Source organism: Oratosquilla oratoria, chromosome 16 (genome assembly GCF_046742065.1).
Source record: "Oratosquilla oratoria isolate Oo_2021 chromosome 16, ASM4674206v1, whole genome shotgun sequence".
NCBI lineage: Eukaryota > Metazoa > Arthropoda > Malacostraca > Stomatopoda > Squillidae > Oratosquilla > Oratosquilla oratoria.
In genome coordinates this window covers 60,521,688-60,539,605 of record NC_134792.1, presented here as the reverse complement: position 1 = coordinate 60,539,605, position 17,918 = coordinate 60,521,688, and the positions used below count along the sequence as shown (strand labels likewise).

Sequence of the window (17,918 nt, the reverse complement as noted above, 5' to 3'; positions counted from 1 at the left end):
TTTATTTATTTGTCCATCTATTTATTCATACATGTATTCATTTATATATTTATATGTGCATTCATTTATTTATTTGTCTATTTATCTATTCATTCACTTTTTGATTGATTGATTTATTAATTTATTCATTTCATTTGTTCCTTTAGTTAGTTAAATAATTTTCAATTGCTTCCATGACCTTTCGTCTCTTTTGTGCCAGACCAAGGGATTTTTTCATTTTTATCTCTTCCTTATAACAACTTGAACGATGATATGAAATAACCTTCTCTTCTTTCTTCCAACGATGGCAGGTCCATTTATGTTTTAATCTCTACATCCTTTTGATTTGTAATTCTAGGGCATATCAGGCAATCTGTGATTTTGTGTGTGTGTGTTGGGGAGGCGGGATTTTACCGCGTGTGTTTGTATATTCTAGTACAAACTAGTATGTACATTCATATATGCAGCTTCAAGTGTCCCTCTATATTTATACTCACAGAACTGCATTTACTAAACTAACACTTTAAAGGGGCATTAATTCCCTGCTCACATTGATAAATGTACAGTGTTCTTCCTCCGCCGCAGCTGCTGATACCGCCTGGCTGGCATCAACGATGTCCTTGTGAAGTCTTGCTGAGCCCTGCGAACGCGCGTCAGCAAGCGACGACAAAGTCCGACGTCATGACGTCATCACTGAGATGGAGGCGTTGGTGGCTGGGGCTCCTCCTGGTGGCAGCTGTGGTGGAAATCCATCGCACCTCTCTTGGGGCTCAAGCTCGGCCCGAGTTACAGGGTGAGTTCTTTACAGGAATACAAATTAAAGTTCCCGCATAAATTCAAGGATTGAAAAAGAGCAAGAGAGAGAGAAAGAAGTAAAAACAGTGTACTATTATACCATAATTCAGGAAAGCTTTCGTGATATACACACTGAATATACAGTTGAGCTAATGTACAATAAACTTCTTTCCTGGCGTTTTTCAGAAGATCCATCGATATGCCATCCCCAGGTGTTTTTCCTCGTTTCATACTTTTTAGGACAAAAGTTAATTCTTAACTTGTAACTTCTGGTACATTAATATTGTCTGCTGTTGAATTTGCCGACTGAATTCTGGTACTTGAAGAGTAAAGTTCTTTTTAATATTATTCTATTCTTTATCATTCTATCTCTGTACTATAGTTCTATCTATATAGTTCAAAGAAATAATTTGCTTCTTTCCTAAAGCTAGTCTACACTCCAACTATTCATATTTTTATTTTTCCAATGGTATGCGATAGGGGAGAGTTGAAAGTATACGTGGATAAAAGTAATGTGATGAGATGTACAAGGGGAGAGGGTGACATCAAACTACTAGAAGTAAGTCTTAGAGGAGAGAGGCTAAAGGTGGTGGATAGTTTTAAGTATTTGGGGCCGCATGTGGCAGAAAATGGAGGAGTGGGTGTGGAGCTAAACTGTAGAGTGTGGATGCAAGTAAATGTCCTGAAAAGTGTGATGAGAAATAGACATCTGGGTATGTGCCCACGACACTGTATGGGGTGGAGACCTGAAATTTAAGAGGCGTAGAAAGGAGAAGTTTAAATGTGTTTGAGGTAAAGTTGCCGAGAATCATGGTAAGGGCTATAAGGTTGGATAGAGTGAGAAATGAGGAGGTGAGGAGGAAAGCAGGGGTTGAAAGAGAGCTCGGGGCAGATAGGGCTGATGGAAGAATATTGGTATGGTTTGGACATATGGAAAGCATGAGTGAAGACATATTCTCAAAGAAAGTGTGGAAAGCAGAGGTGGATGATGTGAACTTAAGGGGACGACCGAGAATAAGATGGATGAGTGGGGTGAAAGGGATTTTGAGCACAAGGGGAATGTCTGTTGATCAGGAGAGGGAGAAGGCAGTGGATAGATGCAAGGGGAGAATGGTTGTGTATGGATGATATTTCAACACAGCCCGAAGGGATTTTTTTCCTGTCTTTTCTCTTTTCCGCAAGAGGGAAGAGGGGGAGGGTCGCCGTGCAAATAAATCGGCCGTGCTGTGGATGTACTGTGTCTTCCTGCATTGACTCTGACCCGGAGCAATGGACGGGATGCAGAGTGACCTTTCATCCACGAGGAGCTAAGATGTGAAGGAAACAATGAGTGGAATGGGTGGGATTGGGTGCGTGCCTTGACTAGTTACCTCCCTTATGAAATGGAAGATGCCCTTCGTATATAGATAGATACTTTTCCGAATATTTTCCTCTGTGTTACATGATTCATTTCCTGTCCTCTGATCTCTGCGTTTGGTTGTCCTGTCCATAGACGTATGGAAAACTGTAGCAGTAATTTCTCCTCCTTGTAACCAAGTTCCTGGTAAGATACATCTTTGGCGTCACCTTATTCAAGGTATTCTGTGCATCCCTATATATCAATAAGGAACCTAATGGTCCCCGCCATCATTATGACGGTACTTCATCGAATAAAAAAACAAAAGTTCTTCGACATTTACTGGTCTCGGTATCAAGTAACCAAGAGGGAGAACATTGTCATATTGCAGTAATTCGTCACAAACGCAGTCTCTGTGACCAAAACTCTGACTGGTGGACATTACATGACTAATTACATGCAACTTAAATTTACTGATGCCTTTTCCTTCACCCCCAATCCCCTATGCATTACTGTATATTCGTACATGCTGACCCACCGTCGATGGATGTCCCCTCAAGTGCACGTATAAGGGAATAAACATTTGGCCGAGATCACAGTCGCACTTCTACATGCGTAGATAGTGAAGGCACGTCGAACGACCAGCTCGAACAGGACACAGTTATCTGAACATGACACAGTTATGCTTCAGAACACTTAGAATCAACCTATAAAGCAAACGACGAAAACAGGTCATGATATCATGCCAGCAGTGATTAAGTTTCGAGCAGTGACCCACCGGTTATATATAAATCCTTTTCGCAAATTGGCGGTTACGGGGGGGTTGCAGATGGTCCCCCTAGCCAAGTGACCCGACCTTTTTCTTACTCAGTTCTGGCAAGGGCACCTGTTCATACTTTATCAAAGATAAATAAAAAAATAAAATAGAATAAATTAAGGCCGATAACTGCAACTATACTAAGAAAGAAGTATGAAATTGTAGCAATATTATCAAAATATACTTGTTGGTTACTATGATCATATGATTTTAATTGAGGTTATTACTTGCAATGATTAGTGTCTTCCATCAATCTTCTGGGTAAATCTTCTAGTTTGGCGGATTTCTTCGTGATCGATTTTTCTAGAATGTGATCGATCAAGTGTCGTCCAGATCACCAGTTTCAAAGGATATTGATTGTTTGTAAAAGTCGTGATGACTAAATTGGATTTTCATCGTATTCATTTTCTGCCTCCTTCAAATTTTTGTAGATACTAGAAAACAATTCTCCTCAGGAAAGATCTGAAGAATACGCTCATGCAAATTCGAAAAAACAAAAATGCAATTGCAGATAAATCTGGTATACTGTAGTTCATCTTGTAATGTTTTGCTCATCTCATTTACCACCGAGAGGAACAATCATGAAAATGAACAGATAACTGTTTTGTGCACTTGATGTTCAACAAAACATAATTTACGATTATTAACGAAAATTCAATATAATTTCTATGCATTTATGATATTTTTGGTATCCTGAGATTCGTTCAATTAAATTCGTTTTTGGGACGTTTGTTGTTATTCTGAGTTTCACCGTGCAAAGGGTTAATTGAATGACATGCTCCCAACTCTTTGACTTCTTGAAGACTCGCTTGACTCAGACTGCCTTGCGGTCGACAGAGGAAACACAGCAGGCAAATATAATCTTCAAAGTCAACCAAATCTCATTCTTTAAACGTAGTTTGTCCACTCCCACGAACACAGCACAACAGCGTTTTCCAACCTGGGATCATGAAATAAATGATAGCGGGGGCTGAGAAGTGATACATACCTACAATTTCCTTTATCCTTCTAGCAACAAGACATTAGATAGAGGATGCCGGACTGCTTAGACCTAACTACAGGGGGTGTTAGGTATGGTGCTAGGGTCCTAGGTAGGGAAACGTTGTCTACAAGGTCACATATAATATAGATAAGGTCATTGTCTCTTCTCCCCTTTCTCTCTCTCTCTCTCTCTCCTTCTCTCTCTCTCTCTCTCTCTCTCTCTCTCTCTCTCTCTCTCTCTCTCTCTCTCTCTCTCTCTCTCTCTCTCTCTCTCTCTCTCTCTCTCTCTCTCTCTCTCTCTCTCTCTCTCTCTCTCTCTCTCTCTCTCTCTCTCTCTCTCTCTCCACCCAGAAGGGGTTCCCCTAAAGGCGTTATCACACTAGTCTACTTTTTTTCCTCAACTGTTGGAGCAAATTTGCAGCTCGCAAATTTCGGGTAAGAATCTCAAATACTGGAGAAAAGTAATTTTTCCTCCTTCTAAAAAAATAAATAAATAAATAAAAAAAATGAGAGAGAGAGATTTTACGTAGGAAAAAGTTCTGGAGGAAGGTGGTACCGCCGATTAATCGGGAAAAGCCGCCCCGTCCTTACTTAATGGTGCTGTTCGAGACGAAGGTCCTGATTTCCTTCCTCTGAACGGAAAAGGTTAATCGAGGTCATTCCGTCGAGATTTCTTTTAGCGTGGAAGGCAGCTCACACATCGACGCAACCAGTTGCATGAAACCAGTTGCTTACGACACTGCAACCACTTACATGAAACCAGTTGCTTACGAAGCCGCAACCAGTTGCATGAAACCAATTGCTTACAACGCCGCAACCTGTTGCATTACGACTGACACATTGGTTTCTTTAGAATTCCTCACGTCAATGCAATCACGCTTTCAGTCGCCTAAATACGAAAGGCTCTACAGAAACCTAGATGTCAGTCGCAATGCAACTGGTTGCGGCGTCGTGAGCAACTGGTTTCGTGCAACTAGTTGCGTTGGTGTGTGAGCTACCACAGAGCATCCAGGATAACTTTTAGCTCTTTACTGCCCTCAGGGTTTGCTCTGACCCGAATAAAGTCGTGGTTTGAGTCACCTGACGTTAGCCAGAACGAAATATTTAAAGAGATTCATTGTGAATAAAATCGCCTGGCATTGGGCAGAACAAAATCTGTATTTTTTTAAGCTAGATTTTTTTCTTTCATTACTGTGGAGCTGATGCATCTTACCCTTGTTTTACTTCTTTCAGAAACTCAGGGGCCAGAGGTTGCCGTAGAGGCGGCACCAGAACCATACACAGACGACCAGTACCAGGAAGGGGAACAAACAGGCGGAGATGCTGAAGGAGATCCAAACGCAGAAGGACCTGTTTACTATTACTATGATTCTCCAGGAGAAGCTGAAGGAGATTATGAAGCTGAGCCTCAGCCTGAAGGAGAAGTAGTGGACCAAAATGCCGCCCAAGTGGTCGAGTATGAAGCTCCTGTCGAGGCTGACCAGCAGGTTGGTCCTCCTGTAGAAGAAGGAGCAGAGAATCCTGTAGTGGAGGAGACACCAGTCTACGATGAAGCGTCAGGGACTCAGTACGATGACACAGTGTATTACTATGATGATGGCCAAGTCGCTGACGAAGGTGCCAATGAGAGTCCGCCGGCTGAAGAAGTGATTCAAGAGGAACCATATGCCCCTGAAGAAAACCAGGCGGAAGAACAACCCGAAGTTCCTGCTCCAGTTCAAGTGACCACAACCCCAGCCCCGGTCCTCACCACAGAACCACCTCCACCTCCACCTCCACCCCCACCTCCACCTCCACCCGCTCCCCCAAAAACTCATGGGGTTTCGCACCCAGAGACCTTATCGGAAGCATTAGCCGGACAAAATGTACCACATCCAGAGTCAAAGCCAAAACCCCAGCCTCAGTCACACTCAGCGCCTCACCAAAGGCCACAAGCAAACAAGCATGTCAAAAAGCCCCTGAAACCAGAATCAAAACCTCATCCACAATCTAGACCACAGTCAATTCCTCATTCAAAACCCTCTTCAAAACCACAACCAAAACCACAGCCAAAACCAAAACCTCATTCAAAACCCCATCCTCAACCAAAACCACAACCAAAACCAGCACCAAAACCAGCACCAAAACCTCAGCCTAACCCACAACCAAAGACCCACTCAAACCCACAGCCAAACAATCACCCACAACCACAAACAAAACCACAGCCAAGGCCCCACAGACCACAGCAAGCCCATCATCCCCATCCCCGTCCTCATCCCCATCCTCAACCAAAACCTCCAACGAAATCAAAACCCAAAGTACCAGAAAGATCACAACCAAAACCAAACCCGGAACCACAACCGGCACAACCGACACAACCGGCACAACCGGCACAACCGGCACAACAACCTAAACCAAAACCTCCAATGAAAGTGGTCCCCAAAAAACCAGAAGCGTCAAAAACACACCCGAGGCCAGCACATCCGCAACACCCACACGCAAGACCACGTCCACACCCGAGGCCAGCGACCCCACAACACCCTCCGCAACCTACCCCACACCGGAAGCCAGCACCCCCACACCACCCACCACCGAAGCCAGCACCCCCACACCATCCACCACCGAAGCCAGCAACCCCACACCATCCACCACCGAAGCCAGCACCCCCACACCATCCACCACCGAAGCCAGCAACCCCACACCACCCACCACCGAAGCCAGCACCCCCACACCACCCACCACCGAAGCCAGCACCCCCACACCACCCACCACCGAAGCCAGCACCCCCACACCAACCACCACCGAAGCCAGCACCCCCACACCAGCCACCACCGAAGCCAGCACCCCCACACCACCCACCACCGAAGCCAGCACCCCCACACCACCCACCACCGAAGCCAGCACCCCCACACCAACCACCACCGAAGCCAGCGCCCCCACATCACCCACAACCTAAGCCAGCATCCTCCCTTCACCCCGAGCATAAACCAGCACCTCCACAACAGCCACAGCATAAACCAGCACCTCCAGAACAACCACAACATAAACCAGCACCTACAGAAGCCCCACGACAACCTGAACCACATCCTCCAGCCAAACCAGAACCACACATCAAACCCAAGACACAACCACCGGCCCCGGAGCCCAAGCAACCGGCAGCAGGGAAACCAGGCACCAAGGCACAGGTGGAAAAGCCGGAAGCTCCGGTGAACCCGAAGCCACAGGAACACCACAAGCCACTGGCAGCCACGCCCCCGGAATCCCAAAGGCAGGGCAGTGAGCAGTTCCACAGAGCTCAGGCCATGAATCCTCATTTGGATACAGGGTAGGTCAGTCCTCTATGGTGGCGACATGTTATTCCATAGATACATTCATTAGTTAGTTTGTTAGTTCAACTATACATGTGCTTGTTTATATACTTATTTGTTTCTTTGTTTATTCATTCATTCATTTATATTTTTTTGTTTCTCTATGTACCTATTTATATACTTTTATCTATTCATACATACATACATACACATATATATATATATATATATATATATATATATATATATATATATATATACACATAAAAGTCAAGGACTACTATTACACAGGACGTGCGCACCCAGATCCCTGAGTAGCAGAGGCCATTGCTTTCTTTGTAACCTAACATTTTATATTGGACAAATATATTAAACTAGAAACCTTACATTGCATATAGGACAAATATATCAACTATTGACTTATTCAATGCAGTATAAGGTAATATAAACTTTTACAGTGAAGTAAGAAACTATTTTTAAGGCCCTGTTATGCTTTGAAATGCCAATTTTAGCCGGACTTAACAGGTATTATTGTATGAGGTTAGTGGACACCAGGGTAGACAGGAAGGCACTGTGGGAGGTACTGCAGATATATGGGATAGGAGGAAAACTGTTAAGAGCAGTCAAGAGTTTTTATGAGAGTAGTGGAGCTTACGTTAGGATTAGAAATAGAGAGAGTGAATGGTTTGAGGTAAAGGTGGGACTTCGTCAAGGATGTGTTATGTCGCCCTGGCTGTTCAATCTTCACATGGATGGGGTGGTGCGAGAGGTGAGTGCAAGGGTAGTGGGTCAGGTGTTGGAGATGATTAAAGAAAATGGAGAAAAGTGGGAGGTGATCCAGCTGTTGTTTGCTGACGACACTGCGCTTGTAGCAGGATCAGAGGAGGGATTGAGGAAGTTAGTGACAAAGTCTTTAGAAGGTGTGTGAAAGAAGGAAGCTGAAGATAAATGTGGGCAAAAGTAAGGTGATGAGATGTACAAGGGGAGAGAGTGACAGCAGGCTGGAAGTGAATATTAAGGGAGAGAGACTGGAGGAAGTGGATAGTTTTAGATACTTGGGTGCGAATGTGGTAGGAAAGGGAGGATTGGGGGTGGAGGTAGAATGTAGATTGAGAGAAGCGAGTAAATGCCTTGGTGGATTAAAAAGTGTAATGAGAAATAGACATCTGGGAATGGATGCTAAGAGGAGGTTATATGAAGGAGTGATTGTGCCGACAGCACTGTACGGGGCAGAAACATGGAACATAAGAGAGGAAGAGAGAAGGAGTTTGAATATGTTTGAGATGAAATGTCTGAGAAGTATGATAGGGGTTACTAGGCTAGATAGAGTGAGAAATGAGGAGGTGAGGAGGAGAACAGGGGTGGAAAGGGAGTTGGGGGATAGGGTTGATGAAAGAGTATTAGGATGGTTTGGAGACGTGGAAAGAATGAGTGAAGAAAGATTAGTAAAAGATGTGTGGAAGGCAGAGGTGGAAGGAGTGAATATGAGGGGGCGTCCTAGGATAAGATGGATGGATGGGGTAAAAGGAGCATTACGAAAGAGAGGAACGTCTGTTGAGGAAGGACGAAAGAGGACAGAAGATAGGGGTGAATAGAGAAGGGCTGTGCATGGACGATGCTGTGATGCATGAAGGGATGGGGGATGGGGGTGGGAGTGAGGGGGTATGTATGAGAAATAAATTAATGCAGCTCGAAAGGATTTCTCCCCCGTCTTCTCCTTTTCTGAATGAAGGGACGGAGATAGGGGTCGCCGAAATTAATGGAGCGCCCTTGCTGTGGATGCGCTGTGTCTTGCGACACTGCCTCTGACCCAGGGCAGTGGACAGGATGCAAGGATGACCCGTCATCCAGGAGGTGCCAAGATGTGAGGGAGGGAAGAGGGTGGAAGAGAGAGGAGTATGTAGGGGATGGAATGGGTGGGAAAAAGTATTTGGTATATGTATGTATGTATGTATGTATGTATGTATGTATGTATGTATGTATGTATGTATGTATGTATGTATGTATGTATATATGTATGTATGTACGTATGTATATATGTGTGTGTGTGTGTGTGTGTGTGTGTGTGTGTGTGTGTGTGTGTGTGTGTGTGTGTGTGTGTGTGTGTGTGTGAGTGTGTGTGTGTGTGTGTGTGTGTGTGTGTGTGTGTGTGTGTGTGTGTGTGTGTGTGTGTGTGTGTGTGTGTGTGTGTGTGTGTGTGTGTGTGTGTGTGTGTGTGTGTGTGTGTGTGTGTGTGTGTGTGTGTGTGTGTGTGTGTGTGAATAAAATCGGCAGTGACAGCGGTGTCAATCAAATAATTACGACAGTTGTCCCTGGACTCGAACCGAGGCTTGGTAGAGCGTCAGCCTTGCTTCTCGCAAGCCTCGGTTCGAGTCCGGGGACGACTGTCGTAATTATTATATATACATATATATATATTTGTGTGTGTGTGTGTGTGTGTGTGTGTGTGTGTGTGTGTGTGTGTGTGTGTGTGTGTGTGTGTGTGTGTGTGTGTGTGTGTGTGTGTGTGTGTGTGTGTGTGTGTGTGTGTGTGTGTGTGTGTGTGTGTGTGTGTGTGTGTGTGTGTGTGTGCGCGCGTGTGTGTGTGTTATTACAATGAGAAGAGTGGATGGAAATTCAGTGGAGTCAAACAAAATGATTTTTGGAATCTTTGGCTGAAGAAGAGATCTTAGCTGTCAAAAACCAATATGTTCACGAAATTACAATTGTGAATGACTCATGAAGATATGCATGACAGCTCATCTATCAAATCCCATGGAACACTAAGAGAAAGCGTCAGTCAATTTACCCAAAATTACTTGCATTTCTTCCTATCCATAGTTTGGCATTTGTTATCAAACCTCACTTTTGGAATGCACGCCATCCACATTTTATAGAGAATGTATATTTAATGACCCAATCAATGACAATGACATGGCCAAAGGTTTAAGTTTCACACATATCATCATCAATGAATATTAAATTCCTATAATTAATTCGTTTGTTCCTCTAAGGTAATGGCTCTTAACTTTTTTCAGTGTCCATACCCCTTGACTATCTAAAAAAAAGATATATTGTACCCCCATCCAATATAAATCCAATGCAAACATATGAAAAGGATTAGTGATACAAACCTTGATGAGAAATGATTAGATATATTCAATTACTGAACAAATGTATTTTTTATTTCAAATTAAAAATGTCAATTAGGAGGATGCAAATAGAAAGTACCATTGCACAGGCTATCATGTCTCGTACCCCCAGGTACTCCGGGTTAAGAACCACTGCTTTAAGGGGTTTTGGATCCTTTCTAATGAAGTTGGATCCTTCTTAAAGGGCTTGGGTCCCTATTAAAAAGGATCTAACCCCATTCAGAATTATCCAACCCCATTTTTAGAATCTAATTCCATTGACCTATTCAATACGAGTCAAATGTTCGCGCGCCATCAGGTTGCGTGATGTACGATGATGCATCACAATACGCACATTACAAAATACAAAGTTACTGCTGTTGTGCTCGTTCTCTTTATCCCGAATAAAGATAGCGACACAGAAAACGTGATCAAGCCTGGAAACAGAATACGGGGATCACTCAGCTACAACTACAAAATCGATACAATCAGGAAGCCGAGGCTAGCATCCTCGTAACCAATCGCGGTTCATGACGCGTCATCGTACTCAAGACGTTAATACTGTGGTACTTTCTCTCTTGTCAGGCATAGTAAGCACAAGGGCAGCTCCCAGAGCGTCATCATCATCGTGTCAACCATTTTCATTATCGCCGCGTTGGTGGCCACAGCCATCGGGCTCGTCTTCAAGAAAATCAGGCAAGTTTTTTGTTTCGTGACATTCTAATTTAATTTACTCCTTAATGTCTTTTTTTTTTCTCGTGAACGTTGATGTCCCTGATTATGGCGTGTACCTGGGTGAATTTATCTTGATATTATATTAATTGTCATTTTTTTTACAGCTATAGACCGCGTCGCAATGGCCACTACCTACTCGTGAACGAAGAAGACGACTTCGCGCACTACAACAGAAACGACATCAACCAGAGTTCTACGGAATATAAGTCTTGGGACGACATGGAATACTAACAAGGAACACCAATGTTTTTTCATGTTTCTACATACTTTTTTTTTTTTTTTTTTTTTTTTTGGTGGGGACATAACGTATGGTCTGAGTCTACTAGTGAGTAAATTCAAATTAAGTACAGGTCAGTTCATTTCGTAAAGAGATCCAGTTGATGTATGTGAGGGTAACCCAGGTGCCCTTTTGCCTTAATTATTGGTATTTTGAGCGATTAATGGTCTTTAAATGAAACATCGTTAGAATTTTTAATCGTTCACAGCTTGAATACAGCGGTCATGATTATGAATGCTTTTACGACGACTTTATTTCCTTTATGAAAAAATAATCTGTATAGAAATCTATTTCTCTTGCGATTATATGATCTTAGCCATATTGAATGTGGATGAAGACATACAAAAAAAATACCAGTATAAACTCCAATTACATGTTTTCATATATATATTCCTTTCTTTTTATGAAAGGCAGAGTTTGTTTTTTTTCTAGCAAATGCATTCACGCCTCCCCAGACTCCATCTTGCGTTTCCTGGCGTTATTCTTTATTTTCTTATTCGAACGTGCTTCCAGGCTGCCCGAGACTGATGGTTGACAGTGCTACATAAGTAGAGGTAATCACGCACGCAGTAAGATAATATCAGCCTTCAAAAGTAATTCTCACTTGATATCAAGAGATGGGAAAGAAGAGATTTACAATTTCTTAGAAAGAATATTTCACGTGTGCCTTATAGGTATTATCTAAGATATGTGTTCATTTATTCACATGAAATACAATGTAATGACTGATTTTAATGCATTGCTCAACCAAGGCTATGTGATACATTGTTTATATATATATATATATATATATATATATATATATATATATATATATATATATATATATATATATATATATAGTATATATATATGTGTGTGTGTGTGTGCGGATAATGTATGTAGATATTAAGCTGCCTTCAGAACAAAAAAATCGCAGTCAAATTACCCTTTAGTTTCGATGACGCCGATCAATTTTATTCAACCGAGAAGGGCGAGGGAAGGAGTGAGGATGGGCAGAAGACGGGAGGGGAAATTCTATCCATCTGAAGGAATTCGCGTGGCGTCACTAGATTGAAAGTGTTAATATTATCTCTTTCAACTATTGCGTAATAGTTTGAGTAGGAAAGATTTCAGTCGCACAGTTCCTCTCATAAGGCTAATTGGACACCAAGATAAAGTGTCCTAAGCTCTGAAACAGCAAAACCAATGTGCAAATATATTTCGCTGTTGAGTAGTATCTGAGATTCTACATAGCCTATGTTCTTTTACGATGTTTTTTCCTTTAGCACTGCAGCAACATTGTCAAATCCCGACATGTCATTGTGCTTTAGGGAATTGTAGGGGGGTGGATATAGATGGGGGTCGCCAGACAGCGTCCCATAACCCCCCGGGCGGAAGTCGATCCTGAGTGGAAGGGGCGTCGCCGCAACAAGAGGGATTCAAAGAATTGGCAGCAGACATGTAAGGACACAAACTAATTGTCTACTTCCCCACAACTAATGATACAAGTTTCAAATGCAAAGTATGTCAAAGATTCAACCTACGCAGTAGCTCATAAGAAGTGTGTCTAAGATTTTATGCAAAAAAATGTAACGTTACTGACTCGCTAACAAAACTGCATTTGTTCGCTCTGTGTAATTCACTCCTGCTTGGTTGATCAAAGTAAGAATTAAATAATTACGTTTTGAATTGTTTACAACTGCTATTATTTAATACTGCTAAGACAGGATTTGGTTAACATATTTTTGTTGTAAAAAATACGTTTCTTGTCTTTTAATTCAAAAGTATTACATAATGACTACGTACTTGTGGATAATTTAAATGGGAGCAACATACTCGATTACCAGGCGTACCAACCATTCCGAGACATCAGTCATCGTTTTTGCAACTCTAGAGCTACCGAATGCAGAGTAAAGATGACGAGAATATTTTACGGATATTTTAGAAACTCAACCGTCCGTTTACCTAAACGAAGCGAATATTTATTAGGCACTTTTTTCCATTTTCAAATTTCATTAAATTAAAATTTCTACGTCGAAAGAAATAAGTTAAAATTTGTGTAAAACTAGCATTCCAACTACAACCTAAGAATGAGCATAACAACGAAGAAAACCTTAGCTACGTTTAGGTAAACAGAATATGAGTCATCTTGGAGCCGCGTTAGTGCAGCCAGACGATTTCAGTCAGCTGAGAGTTAGTCTCAAAACACAAGAGTTTTGTCCTCATGTCCATCCCGCATTCCCATCAAAGGAATAAAATCGCCTGGCGACGGGCGATGCAAAAAGAAATGGGCTACGTCCCTCCGGTGTTTGGAGTGGGCGATGCAGCACCGCGCTTGTGCGTCGCTTAGTCTCAGGCTCTCAGCAGGCAGCAGAAAACGTATAATATTAAGGACATTTGCAAAAGCTGCAGCTCATGTTTATACTCATTCTAGAACAATATATGCACGATTAAACACTAAAACTTCTCTCTCTTTCTCTCTCACCTTCTATCAATGTGTATATATATATATATATATCTATATATATATATATATATGTATATATATATATATATATACATATGTACTTACATATATATATATATATATATATATATATATATAAGCGTGCGTGCGTGTGCGTGTGTGTGTGTGTGTGTGTGTGTGTGTGTGTGTGTGTGTGTGTGTGTGTGTGTGTGTGTGTGTGTGTGTGTGTGTGTGTGTGTGTGTGTGTGTGTGTGTGTGTGTGTGTGTGTGTGTGTGTGTGTGTGTGTGTGTGTGTGTGTGTGTGTGTGTGTGTGTGTGTGTGTGTGTGTGTGCGTAACGATAATTACAAGCACGCACACATATACACATACTTTTCTATTTCAATCTCGCGCACAATTAAGAGATTTTCACACTGTTGCATGACTAACTGCACCATTATGTATAAGGAATATTTAGAAGGATTAACTAAACTGCCTTCACATGCTTCCTTTTTATTGAGGACTGACAACAAGGCTGTAATAAATTCTACGATCCTGCAGTCTATTCCTATCCTAGATTTATGAACCTGTTTGTCGAGTTTGCTGCCAAACACTACACTTGCTCAGATTGTTTCCAACCTTGAAGGTTTCTTCAGGCTGAACAGAAGGAATGGGCTGGAGTTGAGCCAGTACAGAATCATTCAAAGTGACACAAAGACTTAAGGAGTCAGTCGAGAAAGTTGTAAACTTTTTATGTCCTTAGATCTCTTTACATTGAATAGAATCACCAGGCGTTAGCCAAAACAATGACGTTAATTAGTTAATAAAGGAATTTTCATGAGTGTGTGTGTGTGTGTGTGTGTGTGTGTGTGTGTGTGTGTGTGTGTGTGTGTGTGTGTGTGTGTGTGTGTGTGTGTGTGTGTGTGTTCACATTGGTCTTTGGATCACGTGCTGAACTTGTGATCGACAACTATTTCCCTTTCGGAAGAGAGCTCAGAGCTCGCATGACCGATCTATGGGTAATGCTGTGACCTTACACGCACACACACACCCAACTCCCTGCCCACGAGAGTTGGAGTAACGATTCGAAGCGCAGCGATACTAAAATTATTTCAGCCCTGGGCAGGATTCGAACCCGGACCGCCGTAGTGACAGTCGGGGACTCTACCAACCGCACCACCGAGTCGTGTGTGTGTGTGTGTGTGTGTGTGTGTGTGTGTGTGTGTGTGTGTGTGTGTGTGTGTGTGTGTGTGTGTGTGTGTGTGTGTGTGTGTGTGTGTGTGTGTGTGTGTGTGTGTGTGTGTGTGTGTGTGTGTGTGTGTGTGTGTGTGTGTGTGTGTGTGTGTGTGTGTGTGTGTGTCAGAAGTGAAGCTCAGGTCGCCTTGAAACCAAATCAAAGCAAAATGTTACCCAAACTTAATGACTTCGCCTAGATGAAACACATGCGGTAGATCACAGCAGTCAAGAAATAAAAGGAATAAAATAATCAGGGAAATCTGTTATGGTATCATTTATTAATGTAGACGAACTTTAAACCCTGAATGTGTACTTTCAGTAGTCGTGTCACACGTATCGACTTTTCGCCGTGCGCCGTCCACGACACGACGTCGTGCTTTCAAATAGCCATGGGTGTCTATGGACGCTTTCACATGTGGTCGTGACGTGTGAAAGTGTCCATAGACACCCATGGTTATTTGAGAGCACGACGTCGTGTCGTGGACGGCGCACGGCGAAAAGTCGACACGTGTGAAACAAACCTTAGAAGTCACTATAATGAAGGCGTTGCTGATCCAACAGATAAGTTTTAGACAAACCCACACTACACTAGGTTAGTGGTCACCATATTAGGGGAAGAGAGGCTCTAATTGAGATTCCTGTATACTAACTGTAGATAATGAAAGAATACATAATTTACCTGAGATTCCCTGAGGAATCATTGGGCGTTCTCAAGGCCACGTTACATTTTCTGTTTGTCATTTCCCAAGGGTTAACGGTCATTCTCTCAGTACGCACAGAGAGCCATCAACCGTTTTCTTTTTGGGGGACGGGGGAGGGGGAGGGGGTCAGTGACGTCATGCACGTTGGCCACAGTCCCTAAATCAGTAATTCTCAAACTAGGGGGGCGCGCACCCCTGACATAGGGAGGCGTGAGAAGGATACAAGTGGGACGTGAAGTCCCCTGCTCAAAAAAGGTTGCTTAATTAATAATAGTTAAATCATTCCAAGAACAGGTGTCTGCCGCTACACACTTGTAAATCATAATTCAATCAGTCATCTCGACCCGTTTTCTATTAAGATGTGAATAGGAAATATATTAACAGAAAAAACAGATAATTTAGTATAATATACAACATGAGGTCCCACCTGAAGAATTGTCACCCCAGTACGCCGAATATCAACAGTGGAATAAAGATCAGGTTATGTTAGTTTAGGTTAGGTTAGGTTAGGTTAGGTTAGGTTAGGTTAGGTTAGGTTAGGTTAGGTTAGGTTAGGTTAGGTTAGGTTAGGTTAGGTTAGGTTAGGTTAGGTTAGGTTAGGTTGAATGAGGGTTATGTTTATTGTCATCAACTTATACAACCGAAGAATTGTAAACCCAGGATCCGCATGAACAACTGTCACCCCATGAGATTCCACATAAAGAATTGTCACCCTGTCCAAGTCTTGGGTGACGATTCTTCAAGTGATCCAAACAAAAGAATGAGTTAGGGGCGTCATATAAGATAGTTTGGGAATCACTGTGCTAAAGATTTCGTAAACCATTCACTGCACAAAAGGCCGGACGTCTACATATAGCGAGTGTCCGAGTGAATGAACAAGATCCTGTTTTGGTTCTGACAATTAATCAGCTCCCCTTCTTTGGGTACAGACTGCTCCACATATTCAAACTTATCATTCCCAGCTTCCTTCATAGTGCCATGATGTAATTTAAGGATTTTATTCTGGTATTGCCATTTCATTTTATTCAGCTTGAAAGAACCCCTGAACCTACATGTATTCTTTTTTTTAACTAAAAGGAACAGATGAAGTGAGAAAAGCGCAAAGTGGCAACCTCCACACATTCACCTAGACAGTTGGAGAAAAGGCAGAGAATAAACGTACATAGAGGTGAGATTAGGAGAGAATCATGGGTGGGCAAAAGAGAAAAAATATTCAAAGAAGTAAAAATTGATAAGCATTGAATTAGAAAGAATTCTTTATCAAAAGACAACAATAGCAACAATTCTGCATGACCGTCTGACCGTTTTCCAAACAGACAAATAACGAGACTAAACTATGTCTGAGTTAAACTCTCAGAATCTGGTCAGAGTAGATATTACGTTTTGCTTGCCCTTCCCTAATACTTGAAAAAAAAAATAAACAAACAAAAAGTTGTACCTTTAATAAAAGTTCTATCCTCACACGACGTTTATTCTCAGAGCTGGGCGCGTTCCTCGGTGCGTCCCTAGGTGCGTTCTGCTTTAGTTTGGCCGCGGTTAGCGCTCTCAAACTATTAAAGCTCAACAGACAGGTTCATACCAAAATAAAAGTCCGGTAGGCCACATACTATACCAAAGAAAAAATTCGTAGGCCACGTCCAAAAGGTAGACCACATACTATACCGGCACCTATATTGCTTTGATAATTTGGGAGAGCTAACTGCGGCCAAACTAGGACGGAACGCACCGAATAATGCACCTAGGAACGCACCGATGAACGCGCCCAGCTCTGCCAACTGTGATGGTCAAAATGTCTTACTTTCTAATGATCATAGAAATATTCAGAATATGTCATATATAGTTTAAAGAATATTATGTAATTTGTATGAATAAAATTGTTTACAAAATGTATGTGTAATTATCCAATAACACTATTTCAAAGTATTGTCAAATCAAATGGGTTATTTCACTTGAATAACAGTCAGACATTAAGATCACAATCATTGGACATTTTGATTAGACATCTCGGACATTTTGACCTGGATGTTTCGGTGACTGGACATTTTGACCTGCGTCGCTCCTGGTGGAAAACAAAGTCTTTCGGGATCGAGACGGACAAAGATTCATGCCGCCGCAGATCTTGCAGAACACCATCCAGATCCTATTCCCATTGCGACCATGTCAAAGACCGTATGATAGCCTTCATAGGTCGATGACGACCATGGCGGCTCTAAGGCAGAGTGAGATGATATGGAGGA

The 17,918-nt window shown here is 42.3% G+C and overlaps 1 protein-coding gene and 1 long non-coding RNA gene across 3 annotated transcripts in view; both read left to right on the top strand.

Moving 5' to 3' along the window:
* LOC143034068 (uncharacterized) overlaps window positions 1–14,300 on the top strand; it is a 24,946-nt gene extending 10,646 nt beyond the window's left edge. Inside the window, exons 2-5 of one of the 2 annotated variants that reach the window (XM_076199969.1) lie at window positions 565–772; window positions 5,142–7,212; window positions 10,891–11,001; window positions 11,145–14,300. In XM_076199969.1, the coding sequence (XP_076056084.1) occupies window positions 661–772; window positions 5,142–7,212; window positions 10,891–11,001; window positions 11,145–11,271 (2,421 nt within the window). In that variant the 5' untranslated portion in view covers window positions 565–660 and the 3' untranslated portion in view covers window positions 11,272–14,300. Of the gene's footprint in view, window positions 1–545; window positions 773–5,141; window positions 7,213–10,890; window positions 11,002–11,144 lie in introns of both variants that reach the window. The other variant, XM_076199970.1, reaches the window with a different exon arrangement.
* A 1,146-nt stretch (window positions 14,301–15,446) lies between these two features.
* Window positions 15,447–17,102, top strand: LOC143034067 (uncharacterized). Its single transcript, XR_012967225.1, has 2 exons — window positions 15,447–16,246; window positions 16,282–17,102. It is a non-coding gene; the product is annotated as an uncharacterized LOC143034067 (long non-coding RNA).
* The last annotated feature ends 816 nt before the right edge of the window (window positions 17,103–17,918 follow it).